This window comes from Eupeodes corollae, chromosome 2, assembly GCF_945859685.1.
Source record: "Eupeodes corollae chromosome 2, idEupCoro1.1, whole genome shotgun sequence".
NCBI lineage: Eukaryota > Metazoa > Arthropoda > Insecta > Diptera > Syrphidae > Eupeodes > Eupeodes corollae.
In genome coordinates, this window is record NC_079148.1 from 70,335,126 (window position 1) to 70,355,533 (window position 20,408).

Consider the following 20,408-nt stretch of genomic DNA (forward strand, 5'->3'; position numbering starts at 1 on the left):
TAATACCATTTTTGTTAAGTTTTTCATATAAATTGTTTATTTTTTTAATAATGGATGGTTAGCGCTAAGAACTGTCATGCCAGAGGTCTTAAATTCAATCCTTACGTGGACCACCTAAACTTTATTTCACTAGGTCCTGATTCCATACGAGTTGTTTCGCCTCTTAATTTATTTCTTGGACATCATTCTTATTAAATTAAACTCATTTTTTCATTTGAAATGTTTAACTTAAAAATTTTATTTTGTTTAACAAAAAAAATATTATTTTAACTAAGAATTATTTAATATAACAATGTATTATTTGTATACTCATATAACTGAAACAAATCAATTAAATAAAATTTAAACTAAAGTTTAATCTTTCTACCTTATATCTGCTTTTCTTAACAACCCCTTCACCTATAGTTAGTTTCTTACTTATTTTAATTTCTCATTCTTTGTTAAACTTAGACTTTATGGTGCTAAGTACAAAATACACATTTACACATTTATAATACAAAAAAGTTAATATTTTTGGTTTATTATTAAAAATTTTAACTTTTCTCAATAGACATTTAATTATTTAACAAATATATTTTTAGCTTTAAATTTTAAATTTGTAGGAATTCTGTGTTTTCTATATTTCATTCTGATACAAAGATTTTGCTTTCATTTATTTTTTATTTCGCATAAGATGTTTGTGTTTTTGTCTTGCTGTTTATATTTTCATTAATTGCATTTCTTATATATTTTTTATTAAAATTTAAATTCTATTTAAACACATATTTAATCAAATTTTATTTGCTTTTTTTAAAAGTTAAATTTAGTTATTGTTCATTGATTTAAGAAACGTCTTACTTGATTTTTGTTTTAATTTCTGTGATTTTAAAATAAAAAAAAGAATTACAATACTTCACAACATTTTGAATAATTTTGGTTTCTCTATAGTTAACGTTGTTAATTATTTAAATATATAATTTTTGCTATGTTAAGTTTTCTAATAATTTTCTTCTGAAATTATTCACTGATGATTTTGTTTTTATTTTTCTGTTCTATATTTAAACACCAATATTGCATTTTTTAGTTTACTTTTTTTTGTTAAGGATTTCTTTGTTTATTTATTTTAGACCAAACCGATGACCCAATTGTTTAAGGATAATTAAAGCTTTTCAGGAAACTATGTAGGCTGTCCTTTTTTAAGTATGAGTTCGCGAATGGGTATCTGTTTCTGCAATTTTGTAACTTTTCTATTTTTTTAGTAACAGTTCTGACGAAGCTGAGGGCTATATTATGTTAGTGCAAAATTCCAGAATTTTGATTTCTTTTATCTGTACTAAGCTTAAATTTCTTAGCTTAATTTTATACTGAACTGAAATCTAAATATGAAACAAAAATTCTTAAGCGGAATTTTGGAGACCAAAATTTTCGATTAAACGAATTTGTGAACACATTTTGAAATAACTCAAAAGCTTTTTTCCTCAGAACATGGATTAAAATGTATTACAAAACCTTTTCATAAAGTGTAAAATGTATTTTGTTCGAAAAGAACTTTCAACTCCACTTGAAAAACTACAAAATCATAAATAATTTTTTTTGGGGTTAGGTATTTATTTGTAGATAAAAGAAATTAAAGCCAAGGTAGGCAGTAAGAGGTACAAACTGGGTGATCTGATCGCAACTGAAATATCGAATCTCTCTGTCAGTGTTTTCTATGACCAAATGGAGATCCATGACCATTTCCACCATAACCACCACCTCCACCTCCTCCTCCTCCCCCACCACCACTATAACTAGACTTCGCAGAACTTCCTGTGCTGTTTACCGAACCTTGTCTACTTATTGAGCTCCTTCGCTGCGGAATGACAAAAGGAGGTGGAGGCTGAGGAGTATATTGGGGAGGAATTGAATTTGCAGAAGCCTGTCGAACTAATTTCCGACCAGAACTGGTTGCAGGTACTTGAACTGATCCACAACGGGATAAGTTTCCACTCCTTGGGGGAATGGCTGGGGGTGGACCTGGTGGTGGACCAGCAGCGGGAGGACCACCACGACCACTTTTGCCTGACTCAACGGATGTCTGAGAAGGAACTCTTGGCGGTAGTTGTGGAAGGTTTTTTGCATTTGGAGAGATAGGACTCCTTGATGGCAGATGAGTGGGCCTCTGTTGGGCGCCATTTCCTGAATTAGATGTAGAAAGTTTTGTTTGTGGCTGAACGGTGGATGTGGTGACAGTTGGCTTTTGTGGTGGTACACTGTGTTTAATTGTGACTGTTTGAAGCTTGCTGACTGGCTGTTGAGGTAACGGTTGCTGATGCGTTGGTTTAGGTGATGATTGTGGAGCTGGTATGCGGGGGCTTGTAGTTTGGGGTTGTTGGCCCTGCTGCTGTTGTTGTTGTTGTGAATGGATATCTTGAATTTGAGGTGTCATAACAACTGGGTTTTTCTTTTGATCTTGTCCAGCGGCGACGTAAGAAAATACACAAAGTACCGAGTAACAAATTTGATCGGCCTTAAAAAGGTGAAAAACAAGAGAAAAATAACAAAAACAAATTAGAACATCAATTGTCAGGTGATTTTTAAAGCAAAAGCAAATAATTTAACACTTACATCAAAAGTTAGGATTTATATTTATATTTTTTTTTAATACAACAAACAGAAACAAAGGCGGAAGATTTTTACTTAGTTTGTAATTTAAATTTTATTGTTTTTCTTGTTTGTTTGTTTTCATAGATTAAAACTTAAATTTTTAAACTAAACATTATAATTACATAAAAAGATAGCTGCATGCATATTAATACATTTATACACACATAATCGTTAGTGTTTGTATGTGGTTTTTAATTTTAATTTTTAAAATTTTAAGTTTTCAATTTTAAGTTTTTCTAAGTTGGCACTTCTTCGTTGTGAGATTCATCTAGTTCGTTGAGTTTTTGAGGATTTTCCATTAGTTTACGAGCTAAGTTTATCGAAAACAGCCTGTGCAGACATAGTGCAGCTTCAGATGCCTTTGTTTGATTTTGGTTTGTGTCAAACAGAAGTTTTTTGTTTTTGGTTAAACAACAACGTACAACAACACATCAAAACAGAGAAAATAATAAAAAAAAGTTTTGTAAATTATAAAAAATAAACTATAATTAATTAATTATAATAAATAAACTAGCTAAGTATAGTTTTGTTAAATAGAATTTGATTTATAATTTAGAGTAGATGAAATTGTATCAATACGACTACTTAATGAAATTATAATAGTAATACAAAAAAGTCATGCTAAGGTTTTTGTTTAAAAAACTTGAAAACTAAAGCACACTAAATAAGTTTTATTGCAAAAACATCAATTACAAGCTATTTCTAATGCGTTTTGGCTAAATTTACATTGATTTATTAATGTTTGTTAAACTTACCATAGATGATTTGTATTTTCTTTGAATAAGTTGTCGTGTTTTTGGATCTAAAAATAAAAATAATACGGTTTAGAAAAGGGAAACAATTATATTATTTTTAAATATTATGAAAAAAATTTTATGATTAACCGCTGTGTCACGTTTTCGTCCTAATCAAAAAATGTCTATAATTATTAAACCCTAATCTCTAACATTCCTATTCTTTATTTCATTTTATGAACCTGACATCATAACAAAATTATGAGGCGAATCGGGTGCAAGACAATTTAATATTTGTATTATTTTGATTGCACTTAAAATCATTTATATAATTATTTTTAAGACGAATATTATTTCATACAAAAAGAGGTTGGTTTTATAATTGAAAACTTTGTTTTAAGATTTAAAAGCGATTAAGATACTTATATTTTTAAGGTTTGATTTAATATTTTGAAACAAAATCGTTAAATTTAAAGGGTTCCACTTTCTTTTAATTCCCACTTGTCATTTTTACTCTCAATATTCAACTTAACCTCAAAAGCTTGATCCCAATCAGGAAATGTGTATCCAATACTAGAATTTAGGCTATAACTAACCTGTCTATTATTGGTTTCAATGAAGAAAACCAATTAGTTATAATTATCCCTTAAATGCTGGAATGGTTTCTTTCGTCTTTTTGATTAGCAACATTATTAAGTAGGCACATTGATTACATAAGCCTTAAATAAAACTATTTGTTGACCAGGGCCCCTAATCTTAAGAAAATTATATCATTTATGGCTGAATCACACACACGCTTCAGCTTCGGCTACGTTACGGTGGGCCTGGTACGAGGTTGCTTTGAATGACATTTATATTATTTCATCCCTCCAAAGAGCAAATATTTAGCTTGTTGGCATTTGTTTACAGCTGTTGAGCTGTCAGACAAAGCAAGTGTTCAGATAATTGAACTAGAGCTTTCGTTTGGAGTCACATTAAGTTCTTTTCCTTACGATTGTCAAACGAAACGTGAGGTCGAAGCTCCATTGTAATAGCATGCATTGAAGCTGAAGCGTGTTTGTGATTCAGCCATTAGAATTAAAACAGTACCATTTGCTTTGACCTTTCTTAAAAATGTCAGTTTCATGTGTAATTCCAAATCCCTAAAGAAGAAGTTTTAGAAATGCTAATTTTATTTATCTTAGTAAGTTATTTCTATTATACAAGAAGCTATTAAGGTATAAGTCAGAGATAACGATAGATTAAACATAAATTTGTACTGGGACAAGAAAATTCAGGCTGGTAATTCTAGCTACCCGAGTATGATTTCGCATATTAATAAGATCTTTAGGAGGAAGGATCAGAACAATCTTCCTTGTCTTATCTTCAGAGGACGACGAAAAACAGAGACGTACTTCTGACAGCTGGAATAGATCCAGAAGAAGCTATCATGGACGATGACTTCTTTGTTTTGGAAGCTTATCAGGAAAAGGCTGAGGCGGTGGGGGCTGCTTTCCAGTAAGTGTACAAGGTACATTCGTCCCAATCACGAAGCACGTGGAGAACAGAACACGTACGCATCAACTTCTACCTGCGTAACAACATAACGCAAATACGATCTTATAACTTCAGTTTTACCAGGTTCAATGAGAATAACTTGGCCATCATCGCAGAAGAAAACTGGACTAATTTCCTGTTAGTTACAAGGGTAGACCTTCAACTCATCTTTGATTCACTAAAGAAAAAGAAGTCAACAGGTGTCGATGGTATATCCAACATTATTCTACGACATTGACCTCAGGAAGCTGTGGACATTTATGCCACGCTGTTTAAAAACGCACCAAATAATGCATATTATCTGGTGAATTGAAAGACAGCTTTGGTACATCCTCTGCCAAAAATGCGAAAGAAAAATTCTAATCCTTCGAATCTACGGTCGATAAGCCTTCCTCCTAGTATCGGTAAGGTATTCGAGAAAGTTATAAATAGAGCTCTGTCCAAGTGGGCTCAGGACAACAAAATCATCCCAGATTAGTTTAGGCTTTAGGGGGAGACATGACACTATTTATGCCACGCCTAGGCTTGATTCTGATATCCAGTGGAACAAATATAAAAGTCAATGTACGTGTGCCTGCCTGGTTGACTTCGAGAAGGTCGTTGATACCGTAAGTAAACCAATGTTTTACATGTTTTCTGACATGCTTACTGGCTGGAGGTTTATTGTCAAAAGTGGAAATATAACTTCTCCCAAAATCTTTCAAATTAAAAATGGGCTTCAGCAGAGTGGGTTAACAGAACGGAATATTGAGGTTATCAGGAGACTTTTGCAGCGTGTATTCGACAAGATTTAGCAAAATTGTGATGACTGGAAGCTAAAAATCGACTTTCAGAAATGAGTAATTATTCTGTTCAGGGCTCTGTTGTTAGAAGCCTTAAGAGATACCAGAAAGAACTGAAAAATCTATAGTGATTGTAGGACCAAATCAACAGCCACTGGAGAATAAAAGTGAAGTAAACTACCATGGCATCGGGTTAGATCAATATTTGTATTTCGACAGACACAAAGGTTCTTTTTCCCTGAAGAAACGGTTGTTTTTTAGCAGCCGCCTTGACAGTAGGGTGAAAGTGATTTGATAGATGGTCCTCATCCGGCCAATGATTGCCTATGGGTGCCCAGTGTGGTTCAAAGTTGCCCCCTCTCAAATGGAAAAAATTCGGTTGTTTAAAATTAAAACTTTCCGACGATGCCTTGGATTGCACAGAACACCAGAGTCGGAGTACAAAAATTACTACTCCAATCAGGCTCTATACAACATAGCTAACATAAACAGAATGGATATATTTTTTTTTATAATAAGCAAACACTAAAAGGGTTTTTACACCTTTAATATGCCAAAGACACAGTGTGAGCATTCGGAAAAGAGAGAAGGGTTGGATAGGAGGTGTCGGTGTACATTGGTTTTGAATTTCTGAACATTGCAATGACAGGGAAATATAGAGCGTGGCAAGGCGGTCCACATTCGCGTAGTACGGCTAAAAAAGAATCTCTGTACTTCATAGTACGGCCGAAGTTGGGCTTAAGGGAAACTGATAGGCTTTCCTAGAAGCGCGGATATTACGGCAAAATTGTTTAAGGGAAGGAATGCAACTGGCTATTTCACTAGAGCATAGTCCGTTAAAATAACGGTAAAAGAAAGAGAGAAAAATTTCTTGTAACGTCTCAAAAAACCTAGATATTTTGCGGCATTGTTGGCAACATTGCGTATGTGATCGCTCCACAACAGGTGGTTGCTGATGCACATTCTGAAGATGTCAAGATTTTCCGTTTCATTGATGCAAGTGCCACTCATAGATAGTGGCAAAGAGGGTTTATCTCGCTTTAAAGATGCAAGACAGCATTGCGTTTTCGAAGCATTAAATTCCCCCCGATTTTTTATTCCCCATTGTACAATGCTGTGTAGGTCGAAATTTAATGAGCTTATCATATTTTGCCGTAGCAGTTCCACATCCGAAGAGGAGGGTTGTGAGTCTGGAAACGAATATGCAAAGCTAAGAGTGCGATCGTCATCGAAACAATGTATTAGATCATTTATAAAAATGAGGAAGAAAGTCGGAGACAAAAAGGAGCGTTGGGGCACACCAGCGTTTATTTTATGAGTTTCAGACTTGAATCCGTCCAAAACAACTTGTATTCGAAAGAAAATTTGTAATCCAATAAAGAAGAGATTCGTTGATACCGAAAGTACGCATTTTCGATAAGAGAGCAAGATGCCAGACTTTATCAAATGCCATTAAAATATCAAGTGCAATAATCTTACTTTCTCCAAAACGATGTAAAGATCTGTTCCACTGTTCGGTGAGATGAACCATGAGATCACCAGTGGACCTATTGCTACGAAAGCCGTATTGCCGGTCATTAAGAAGCTTCCGTTCCTCAAGATATTTCTTAAGCTGATAATTAATCAGCGTTTTCATGACCTTAGAAAGAAGGGACGTTAGTGCTATCGGTCAGTAATTTGTGGAGAAGAAGATTCGCCTTTTTTTGGAATTGGCTGAACAAATGCAATTTTCCAACTACTCGGAACGAGCCTAGAAGAATAGGATAGATGGAAAAGCTTACGTAGTGGTTTTGCTAGCGTGGAAGAACACCTCTTCAGAATAATAGCGGGGATACCATCTGGGCCAGCGGATTTATGAATGTTGAGATCTTTAAGAACTCTCACCACAGTTCGAGTAAGAAAAAAGATTGGTCCCATAGAATTATTTACGCGTTCAAGAACTGGGGGAGTCATGACATTATCTGGTAAGGTGAAGCATGTTCGGGGCACGATGCAAGAACAATGTTCTTGACCAACAGGTTAATTTCTAGGGTTCCATCGGTAACCGAAATCAAGCATCAGTGAGCGTGGTTAGTAGAAAGATGTCGAACGTCTCGAAACTGCGTGCTGTTGTCATGTGTTCTTTAAGTGTTCTTTCTCTTCTGTCTATGACTTTTGAAGTTTTTATCTTTTAATGAGCAAAAATTACGCCATTACTGAAACTAGAACAATACACACTTAAAATAATTTTAAAATTGAACAGTGACGGCTCTTTTCAACACACTTGCTTGTGATTTATAAACTTAAGAATTGTTTCTGGACAATTTCATAAAAAACCGTAGTTATTAACAGACATTTGGTTAATATCTTTTTTCCATTGGTAATCGCAGACATTCCTCTTTACAATCAAATAAATATTCCTTGTTTTTTTCTTAATATCGAATTTAACCTCTTTTTGGAAAAATATATATATCATGCAAAAACCATCTTTTCTTTAAAAATTGATAATAATGCATTTTTGTTTTAACTTCAATACATGTCAATATTAATAGCAAACATTTCTGTTCAAAAATCATATAACAATGACACGACACCGAAGTTTTATACATATTTTCAGATAAAATAGTTTAATTAATAAATCCAGTTTTTAAAGTAATATTACTCACTATATTCCTCTAGTACGAATATTCCTCCTTTTTGTGTAAAGCACTTTCGAATATGGTCCAAACGGACGAAAAACTGAAATAAATTAAAATAAAATTTAATTTACAAATGTAAAAAAATATTATTTCTATAATTGGAACACATTTTTATAAAATTAAAACGAGAGTGTTTGTTTTTTTTTTAAATTTAATATTGTCTCAATTTGTTATAATTTTTTGTCAAATTGTGTGTGTTTAATTTTTGATGGTGTTAAAAATGTTTTTGTGTGTGTTCTTGTGCGAAAACGTTCTTGTATCCAATAAAATTAAATGTTAATAAAATCGTTTTATCTTACATTTATTTAACTAATTTACTACATGCAAATTTACTTTTTACAGTTTAATCGTTTTAAGCCAATAGGTATAAAATTTAAGCATGACAATTTTTCATATGAAAACACAAATATTCAAAGCACATAAAATAGTATTTTAGTATTATTTTGTTTAATTTTAATGGAATTCAAATTTCCAAAGGGGGATAATATTGCAAAAAGAAAATAAACAAAAAAAAAAACAAATTTAACTAGACTAAACTTAACACCTGCTCTAAGCAATTACACAAATTTAAAATAAGATTGTTAATTCTATGTTCTAAAGCAAGCAAATTTACAAGGGGATAAACAAATTTCTAATTAGCACTTGTGAGATGGTCTTAAATTTGTTGAAGAAAATATGTAAATAATAAAAGTTTATAGAAAATGAAACTGTTGAAATGTGATTATAATTTTAATTTTTTTTTTCAATTGAACTTATGAGAAGTGTATACATACATTTGTTTTAGTATAGTTTTTAAGACTTGACCTAAATAGCTGACATCTTTTGTTTAATGAAAACTTAAATTCGGTTATATTGAAAGCAAATAATAAATTCAGTTTTTTTTTGTTTAATATAAATAACTTCACTACCGCTATTTTAATTTGTCAATTTCATGCTACTTTAAATTTTACACAAAACAAAAATAAAATCAATTTTGTTTAAAACTTCGTTTTGAATTTACAGGGTTTGCACTAATTGTTTGTATGCAATTATGGAATTTGTTTATAAATCTTTAAGAGTGAACTAAAAATAAAAATAGAACTCGTGAAAGGGGATAAGGTTTATTTTTTTTTTTATTTTTTTTAAATATTTATTTTTAATTTTTCAACTAATTTCTTAACAAAAAAAATATATTCAACTACATTCTACTTGCCTTTAGTTTGTTGCTATACAAATAAGTTCTACACAAGCAGAAAAACAATAACAATTCGATTTTTTTTTTAAATTTAAGTTTTACAATTTAATAAAATTGTATTTGAAAGCAATGTAACAGTTATTTCTACTTATAGTGTTGTGTAAGAACAAATCTTTTTGTATTTTTTTTTTGTTGATATGAATGGTTTTCCAAGACTTTGCGTTGTTTAAGAGTTGCAAATATAACTATCTTAATATAAATATATATCTATTTAAAACAAAAATATAAATAATGAATACAAAATTAATATATTTGTGTTTAATGCTGAAGAGAAACATTGAAAAAAAAATAATATAATAATATTTTTGTTTTTTTGATTGTGGAAATGGTACTGAATGTGAGTTTTTTTAAAAATTAAATTATGAAAACACGAATTGAGATTTGTATGCTTAAGAAAATAAACAAAATGTTGTTCTTAAATATTTGACTTAATTTGTTGTAAGTAAAATGAGGTGGGAAGAGTCTCTTGTGTGTGACTTGTGGTGAATAAAAATTGTTTTGTTATTCGGAAAAGAAATCAACAGAAAATATAAAATTAAAACTAATTGTGAATTTTTGTTGTATTTGACAATTTAATTTTTGTGAATAAACAGAACAAAAAAGTTGTAATTGAAATAGTACCTCGAAATCCTTTTTTATATAATTTGTTTTCGAAAAAATATATATAAATGTGTTAACACACGTAGTTAAAGGTTTGCAGGATAACAAACAGGATATTTTTTCGTATCGATCGTAGAAATTGCAGATAGTAGTAGCAGTGGTAGTAGGAGTAGTAGAAGATCAATCCATAAGGAAGCGGCAGCGATCCGCAAAAATAATTATATACAATTTTTGTTTTGTTTTAGTTTTTTTTTTTCTAATTTATAATTTAGAATCTTCTATTTTTTTTTATTTTGTAAATTAAAAGAAAAAATCCTATTTTGGGTTTTGATGGGTAAAATAAAAACTCCAACATAAATAATAAAACAATGAGGGGATGAAAAAGAAGAAGTAGAAATATTAAGTTTTAAACTAAAAATAGATCAAAATTCCTGTTTCGATTTCATATATTTACCGAATGTATTCACAAGGACCATCTCAAAAGATACCAATTAAGAATTTCGATTTAAAAAAAATAATTAATTAGAAGATTGAAAAAAAATGAAACCAAAGTAAAATCAAGAATATTATTTTTACTTAAAGAAGAAAAAATACAAATTTGTATTTATGACGAGTAGGTAATATTTAGAAGAAAATTAACCGATTTAAAACAAATTTATTTTGACAAAAGAAGAATTAAAGTATTTACAATTTGATGAACAAAAATATTTCAAGAATAATAACGCGCATTTGCAATACCACTCATCCGATGTATAAAATTTAAAATATATTTGAAAAAATAAGAAAAAAATATATTGATTGTTAGAAAAATATACAAAAATATAATCAGATAAACTTAAAAAAAAAAGAAATTATAAAACAAATATATATTTATTTATTTATTATATTTTCGTATATCAAATATTAATAAATATATATATATAGCATTCATTACATTCACTAGCAGATTATTATTTATAATTATAAATATATATTAAGATTATTAAAAATATATATTTTAGTACATTTATGTTTGTGTCAATGTAGCGGCATTTAGATACTTATATGTGTATTTAACTAAATAGTATATACTAATTAAGGATGTGATTGTTTTTTAAAACTTTAATAGTAAATACTTTAAAAGAGATTACTTTCTTGTGATGTATAAGGGTGGTGAAATAAAATTTAACTTACCGTAAACGAAATTAAAAAATAAATCAGTAATTACATATTAATAAAACAAAATATTAAAACAAGCTAAACATTTATAAAAACAATTAAGGAATTCCCGGAAAATTATAATATACGTTTATTTTTTAAGTTAAAACATAAGTATGTAAGAACGAAGGGCACATAAGTCAGTTTCTGTTTATGAAAACATTAATACAATAAAATTGAATTTCTCCGCTGTAAGTTTTTTTTTTTATTAATTTAAAACGAACTTTTTGAACATATTCTTAAACCTTTTTTATACATTCAAACCAAGGTAAAAAACCAGTAGTTAGAAGGAACATATTTATGTATAAATCAAAGCCTACAAAGGGATCTCAAATTCCTCGAGATAGAGTTTTATACTCTGATCTCACTTTACTTAACATAAAAATAAAGTATTTTAGGTCTACGTTATAAAAAATCATTCCACAAAATTGAAAGTAAATATTATTATCTCCTTATGCTATAAATGACAAATGCGAAAAATAAATTAAAATCAACTTGGAATTAAATCATCAGAATGAAGAAAACTAATTTCGAGTTCAAAACCATTTTAATGATGTAAAATTTTGCTAGTGTCAATTATGTTTGGCTGATATTAAGTTAAATTTAAGTCGAAACCAAAAAAAGTGCGCACTTTTTTACGTTGTCAAAACGATTTTAATTTTTTAGCCTTATTTACAGCATTTTGAAATACAGATTTTGGAGATACAGAATTTTTAAATACACGATTTTGAAATACAGCATTTTGATCACGCAGTATTTTGTACATACAGTATTTGGAAACACAGTATTTTGAGACACAATATTTTTATTTTAAATACATTATTTTGATCCATACAGTATTTCGACCCCAATTCATCAAAAACACCTTGAAGACCTGGGCAACTTTAAGTTATTTACTCAAGTAATTTTATAGTTAAAACTAATTAAAAAGCCTTCATGAGTTTAAATGGCAGGACAACCACTTAACTTCTACGCTTTTTAGTTGATGTAAACTTGGAAGCATTTCTACCGGAATGAATATTAAAATGTTCCATTCTCAAAATACATAAATACTAAAATGATTTCCTTTAAATAAACCTTTAATTCGCTACCCTAAACAATCGATTCAGTTCTTAAAGAAATATTTTAATTTGATTTTTGTTCATTAAACTTGCGAAAAAAGCGCATTTTCTCAAATGAAGGAAGAACTAGAAAAAAACTTCTTTCTAAATTAATGAAAACTAATTTTAAAAATTAGTTTGATTTGGTTAAACAAAACGCATACATTTTGTAATGTTTCTTAGCAGAGTTTATAATTATTGTTTTTTTCTTTTCAGGAATTGACTAAACCGAGTTTTAAGACACAACTTTCCCTAGGCGTTACCTTCTTAGCAATATTTAATAACGATTGCTTTAAACATTAAAAAAAGTAGTACGAAACTTAGAAAATAATTAAACAAAAATAGTAATTCAAAATAAAAAAAAAATTAAAAATCATGCTTTGTGTTGTAATATTATTTGCATCATAAAAATATTATAGAAATAAAAAAATTATATTATATTCAAGTCCTAGACAATAAATATCATATTTTTTCTTTCTTAATATAACGCAAATGTTTTTAAGTTTAAAATTACGAGACACAACGAAAAATAAGAAGAATATGACCACGTATGCTTTTGCAAATTAACAAATCGATGATAAGAAGAGTGGTTTTGCATTAAATATATAAAACTGATTTTAATTTTTCAAAAAAATTTATATTATATTTTGTATGCGATAGAAATGGAAGAAAGTAGGAAATATTATTTTGTTTAATTTTTACAAAAGAGAATGAATTTATAAAACAATAAAAAAAAAGAAAATGTTTTTCAACACTTAAGGAGATAGACACCAAATAAGAAAATATGTATATATAGTTGTTAAATAAAATATTAATAGCTATTTTATGCCTTACATACATATCTATTAAAAAATATGTTTTTTTTTATTTAGAAAAATTGTATATTTATATAATAATAAAAAAAAATCATTGAGAAGGTCCTTGCTATCTGCATGTTTTTTTTCTTTTGTTTTTATTTCAATTTTAAAAATAAAATTTAATAATTTCTTCAAGAGAAATAAAAGTTAAAGTAAAAATTCTTTTACGTAATAAAGTCACGTAGTCATACAATAAAATTTATTTGTAATTATATTCTATTGAACAAAACAAATAGCAACAAGAATTATTTTCTAAAATATTAATTAATTATTATCATATAATGTTGCTTGGATATTGTTTAAGAAAATAAATAATATTAACTTAGAAACTAGAAAATTATTTGAATAAAATACAAAAAAAAAATATTTCTTACCTTACTGTTAGCAAATAACAAACCAACACCCTCGAGGCAGACTTGCAGCAGACCTCCCTCACCAGAATTCATATCTTGCACTGGGAATTCTCCACCAAGTTCAGGTACATTTGTTGGGGTGCCACCACGTTCCATGGCATCTTTGATGCAATTGTACAATTCCTTACACTATAGAAAAATTAGCTCAAATCTTTAAAATTCTAAGAAAAGGAAGGGAAGTACTTACCTTTCTTGTATAGTATTTGTGCAACTGCGTCTGTCCACCGTTACGTCTCCAGAGACACAAAACTTTTGTTTTGGGTGAAAAGGTCATATTGACTAAACGTTCATACCACCAGCGTTCCACAATGGTTCCATTAACTGATCGCAAAACTAAGCCATCATCACGAACTTCCAAAAACCTCAAGGGGCCCGTTGCATCGACACCCTGATGTACTGTGAAACTTTGACGATGTAAGAGCCTTGAGCCAAGCGGTTTTAAATCGATGTCATTGCCGTTCTATTAAAATAAGTTATTATTAAATCAAAGAGCTTAGTTTTCATAATGTAAAATAACAATTACCAAGTTATTGATTTGATCCACTAAATTATGAACTTCTTGTGAGTAAACCAAACCAATGTGGCTCTTTCCAAGCAAACGACGAACTTTCCGCTTGATCTCTTCCTTGTTAACATTCAACATAACTAGGATTGCTGTCAAATTGTACAACATTGTTGAAAGTAGTCTATCTTCGTCGTGTTCCAGACGTTTTCTCTCCGATTCACTCAAAGATTTGTATCTTTCCATCATTTCTCCAGGTCCCTTAAAAGAATAAAAATAAATAAAATATATGTAAATATATTTAAAAAAAAACATTGGTTTTGAATTTGTGAATATTGCAATGGCTGGGAAAGACAGAGTATTGTGTTTCACATTTAGCGTTTTACGACTAAAGAACGAATATCTGTATTTGAAAGTATGACCGAAGTTGCGCTCTGATGAGCACTCCCAAAAGCGCGAGTATTACGACAATATTCCAACGAAGTTAATGAACTAATGATTATCACCAATGAATTTAAATGCTCTGTTTAACAGGCTAAAGTAAGTTGTAGAAGCATGCACAAGCCCAGAGTTGGAATCTATACTCAAGCTTTGGACGTGTAGATATCAGCCAAATTAGAAGGGGAGACAAATTTGTAGCATTGCCTTAGGAAGGCGGTTGGTGGCACAATTACCGAGAATATCGAAATGTTCAGTCTCATTTTTGCAAGTGCCATCTATGGATAATGGAAAGTGGGGTGTATCTCGCTTTACCTATACACGACAGCATTGGAATTTGTTTTTTTTTTAATATTATTTGTCCCGCAATAAAAGTCGTACCGTCTTTCAATTTAATCGATACAGAGCATTTCCACATCCGAAAAAGAGCGATTTGAGTCTAAAAACGAATATGAAAAGCTAAGAACACTATTGTCAGCGAAACAAAGTATTGTTTTAGAAGTTGGAGACAGGAGATCATTTATAAAAATGAGAAAGAGTGTTGGAGGTAGAACAGAGCCCTGAGGCATACACACACCAGCATTTATTTTGTGGTTTTCAGACTTGAACCCATTCATCGTCATGTTGGTAATGCAAAGGATTTAGGTGGACGAGTTCTCATAGCGGTAAAAAATACATTATTCTCATCTTCTGTTCCTTTAATGGTACAGACTAAGAATATTTTCATTTTAAACGTCTACAAAAAGTAGTCTGTTTATAACGATCTCTCCCTGGCATTAGACTATCTTATAAATTTTTCCAGCTCTAACACCAATATTTTACTTCTAGGTGATTTTAATTTACCACACAAAGACTGGATTCTATCCGAAGACGAATCCTGCCTTGAAGCCTCTCCTTCTTCTTCACAATTGGAACTATCTCTTCTCGATAAAGTTCTTCTTACTGACTTACAGCAAACAAGCTGTATTAAAAACTCAAAAAATCGAATTCTCGATTTAGTCTTTTCTTCTGACGCTATAAGTACTCTGGTTCTAGAATCTAGATCAGGAATTACTAATATTGATGAATATCACTCCCCTTAGACATTTTTCTTGACTTAAATAATCACCTTACTGAACACAGTAATTCCATCTTACGTTATTATTCAACCTTTTTCTAAAAACAGGCAAGTTTCCCAGTATATGGAAGAAGTCATTTCAAACACCAATTTTCAAGAAAGGTAACAAGTCGGATATAAGCAACTACAGGCCCATTGCAAAGCTTTCTTGCATTCCTAAAGTATTTGAACAAGGTGTTTGTGAAAGCGTAGTAAAAATATCATTTTCGAACAGCAACATGGTTTTGTGAAAAAAAGATCAACCGTTACAAATCTCCTTACATTCTCAAACATATGTTCAAACGCTTTAGAACAAGGTTATGAACTTGACTGTGTATACACTGACTTTTCTAAAGCTTTTGATTTTCCATAATTTTTCTAAGCTTGGATTAAGTCATACCTTGAAACCAGATCCTACGAGTCAAAATTTAGAAATTGTCATTCTGAAACTTTTGTTGCTCAATCTGGTGTTCCCCAGGGAAGCCATCTTGGCCCTTTTCTGTTCATCCTGTTTATTAACGATGTATCGTCATGTCTATGCTCAAGTGAACTTCTCATTTTTGCTAACGATATGAAGATTTTCAAAATAATAAAGTCCACCCATGATCGTATTCTTTTACAAGTTTCACATTTTGGTGTCGCAAAAAAATAGCCTTCTACTCAACCCTTTAAAATGCCAGACTATAGCTTTCACTAAAAAACTAATCAGTTAAGTATTTGACTACTGTATATCACAGCAAAAACTCTGTCGTTTCTCCACATTTAAAGAGTTAGGTGTACATTTCTGTTCTAACTTAGAGTTTACATATCACATTAATTTTATTGTTAATAAGGCAAGTTCTATGCTTGGTTTTATAAAACGCTGGGCAAAGGAGTTCAATGATCCCTATGTTACCCTTTCTTTGTATAATTTGAATGTTCGTCCTCATCTTGAATATGCTTCGCAGGTATGGACTCCCTATTACGAAATTCATAGAAAACGTATTGAATCAATTCAACATAATTTCATCCGCTTTGCCCTAAAGGGTCTTCCTTGGGAATATCCTTATGATCTGCCTCCCTATGAACATCGTTTTCTGCTTCTTCAAATGCAATCTCTCCATCAAAGGCGTGTAAATAATGACTTAGTATTTTTTCATCAACTCATTAATTATTGAGAAATTGATGAAAGTTATTTGTTATCTTGTGTAAATTTGAATTACTGAGGCGGAACTCATCACCTACGTTCTTTTGATTTTATACATATTGACTTCCATAGAACTAACTATGGGAAAAATAGAGCTTTAAGTCGAATGAGCATTTTATATAACTTTAACTGTTCATCGATAGATTTAAATTTAAATAAGGTGGGATTAAAATCATTGTTTAGAACCAGTGCTCCACTATCGTAAACGTTCTAATTTCATTTGTTGTTCTGTAATAGTTAAATGTTAATTTTGTTTTGTGTTTTGTGCGTGCGTTAGGCTACAATTGTATTATTTTTTTTACTAACAACTAACACATGCATTTATGATGAGCCTCTGATTGTAGTTTGACGCTTACTATAAGCTTACTTCTTTCTGAAATTCGACTTTTATTGAACAATCCGAAATAATAAAAATGAAGGAAGAAATTCATGAAAACCGAAAGAATGATGCTATTTAATTCTTTTAAAATATCAAGTGCAATCATCTTACTTTCTTCAAAACGATGTAAAGATTTGCTCATTTCACTGTTCGTTGTACTTTCGGTCATTGAGAAGCTCAAAAGACCAATAATCAATCAGACATATTTTTCAATTCAGAACATAGTACCTAAAGTTTTGTCGAATCTTTTGTAGTTTTGGTATAAGATATTGATCTTCGCTTTTAGTTTATGCCTACAAAATAATAAAATGAAATTATTAGGTATATACCTGATCCATTCCAATCATATCTCGTTCTTGGCTAACTGCATCTAAAAATGCATCTTCCCAAAATTGCATTTGATTCCACAACATAAGCCTATCTTTGCCAACTAAGCCTTCGAACAGATAAACCCTTGGACTATCCGGTGATGGTGATGAGGATGTATTTATTAAATGACCTCCAGTATACCGAAAACCAGCACTCAACGTCGATTTTCCAGACCACAAATTTCCACCTTTCTTGGAATCCTTTAGAATATTTGTCTGTAAATAGAAATGTATTATAATTATAAAATGAAAGAGAACTAAGTATAAAGTATATATTTATATTTAATAATTGTTTCTCGGTGAAGGATGTAAAATGTAAACTTGTATTTGCTGTTTAAAATTTGACTATTTTATTTTCTTATGGCAGATAAAGTTTAAGCTGAAACATTGATTCGGTATTGCAAAGGAAATGGCAATTCTCAGTTAAAATTGTGTCAAATAATAAATAGGATGACAGCAAATTTATATATATATCAAAGGTTATGCAGAAAATAACGGAAAAATGGGTGTTTCATCGTTTTTGCAAATGACAATATAAAATTAATTTTGAATAGCTGCTTATAGTACTTATGAAAAATGTGAATGGTCTCTTGTATCGTTTTCTTTTGGATTCTATGATTTTCCATCTTCAATCTTGATCTCACGTCTTCTAAAAAGTTCATGTGGTGTATTTTTACTTTCGAAACATCGATGTAATGCAAAACCTTTGTTTAAATTTTATAGGTAGAAAAGACTTGAATGCATATCCCTTTTTTAAACCACTTCATTAAACATTTTTTTCAAAACCGAACACACAATTATTATTCGAAAATAACCTCATGTCTAAACCTCTGCTAATGCAAGACGCTGTGAGGAGGACAGGCACCAGGTGGAACAACATCACCACGTGTCAAGTCACAAAAAACATCTGGCCAACACTGGATTTAAAACGTTCAAGGTGCTTGCTCTCTCTAAGCAGATCACATATAAGCTCGATTATAGGTGTCATAACCGGACACTGTCTAATAGGAAAGCACTCCACGACACTAGGCGTATTCTCAAATGACTTTTGCAGAACCATATACGAGGAAGAGGAAGAAACGGTTCTTCATCTTCTATGCACATGTCCTGCTCTACCTCGAGAACTCAAGAATAACCTAGGAGAATTCTTCTTTAACGATCTAAACGATCTAAATCATATCGGTGTAATCAGCCTCTCACGTTTCGTAAGGTACTCAAGCTGGTTCCATTGAGCTTAGGAGGAAGCCTCACGATTCATGTGGTATCACAATGGGCCATTAAACTGGCCTAAGTGTGTCCGTTTCCATCTTGGACAGCCACTATAACCTAACCTAACCTAACCTAAACCTCAGTTGTACAGCTTTCATCACAAAAAAATAGATGTTAGATATCTAGCCGCATGATAATTTTGTTTCTCATTTCAGACGAGGTCCGTGAAAAGGCCCAATTTTTTATGTCGTATGTCTAATTTGAAATGGACATTAGGGTAAGCCTCTTTAAAATTCTTTTTTTGAATGTTACTAAATAGTATTTATTTTTTTGATAACCTTATATATTCTTGTATATTTTAGGCTAGCAACTACCCTCAGACTTTTAGGGTGCCTTACCAGGGGAGTTGCATGCATACTTTTCTTGTTTTTAAAGTTTGCCACAACAGCAACACATGTCAACCAACGTTGCTTCAAAGCGAATGAAAAAGTTTATAATGTGTACATATTTTTAACGGGTGTTCCATTTGCGGTTCAAAAGGGCTGGAATTCGACATCTGCAAGCTAAGTTGTTAAACATTTTTTTTTTCAGTTGGAAGTCTGACATTTACGAAAATGGATTTACTGCAAGAATGGTTATTCTGCCACAGACCCATATCGTTCTTTAAGAGGAGTTTATGGTTTACATAATCTTTCAACTACGAACGCAATTTGCAAAATTGTGAGGAAAATTGAAGAGACTAGATTGGTTGAAGATATTGTAAGGCCTGTGCATCATCGTTTCGCTTGTTCCACTGAAAATATCGCTGCTGTGCGTAAATTTTACCAAACCGGGGCCTGTAAGGACGACCAGGGAAACATCGAAGTAGAACCACAGTCTATGTTGAGAATATGGAAAGACCACTTCTCCAAATTATATAACGGCGATGACGAACAGAATTCTGCTGTAAGAAAGATAGAACCACTCACCCTAGACGACGCAGATCAACAATTCCGCCTACCCGACCTCGACGAAGTGAATATAGCTTTATCTAAACTGAAGTCAAACAAAGCTGCTGGAGTTGACGGAATCGCTGCCGAACTATTTAAAGCAGAAGGCGATGACTTGTTAGGGAGCATGCATCAACTCATCTGCAAAATATGGTCAGAAGGAAGCATGCCCGATACATAAAAAAGGAGACCCTCTAAATTGCGCCAACTACAGAGGCATCAGTCTTCTTAACATTGCTGTATTATTTGAACGTCTGAAGCCGTTCGTCAACAACCTAATAGGTCCTTATCAGTTTTGCTTCAGACCAGGAAAGTCCACTATCGACCAAATATTCACACTACGATACATCTTAAAAAAAAAACCAGGAGCTCAAATCGATACCCTTTATCGATTTTAAAGCCGCGTATGACAGCATCTATAGGGAAGGGCTCTACAAAGCAATGTCTAGTTTTGGCATCCCTGTCAAACTTATCCGTTTGTGCAG

General features: G+C 31.2%; 1 protein-coding gene across 15 annotated transcripts in view; it reads right to left on the reverse strand.

Moving 5' to 3' along the window:
* Positions 1 to 211: 211 nt before the first annotated feature.
* The window catches only part of LOC129946784 (MAP kinase-activating death domain protein), a 78,332-nt gene continuing 58,135 nt past the window's right edge, over positions 212 to 20,408 (reverse strand). For 11 of the 15 annotated variants that reach the window (XM_056057108.1, XM_056057104.1, XM_056057115.1 and 8 more), the window contains 7 exons: positions 17,687 to 17,941; positions 14,280 to 14,519; positions 13,944 to 14,216; positions 13,718 to 13,885; positions 8,323 to 8,395; positions 3,381 to 3,427; positions 213 to 2,488 (listed from right to left, as the gene is read on the reverse strand). In XM_056057108.1, coding sequence (XP_055913083.1) covers positions 1,679 to 2,488; positions 3,381 to 3,427; positions 8,323 to 8,395; positions 13,718 to 13,885; positions 13,944 to 14,216; positions 14,280 to 14,519; positions 17,687 to 17,941 — 1,866 coding nt within the window. In that variant the 3' untranslated portion in view covers positions 213 to 1,678. Of the gene's footprint in view, positions 2,489 to 2,521; positions 2,985 to 3,380; positions 3,428 to 8,322; positions 8,396 to 13,717; positions 13,886 to 13,943; positions 14,217 to 14,279; positions 14,520 to 17,686; positions 17,942 to 20,408 lie in introns of those variants that run through there. The other 4 variants (XM_056057102.1, XM_056057114.1, XM_056057110.1 and 1 more) reach the window with 2 other exon arrangements.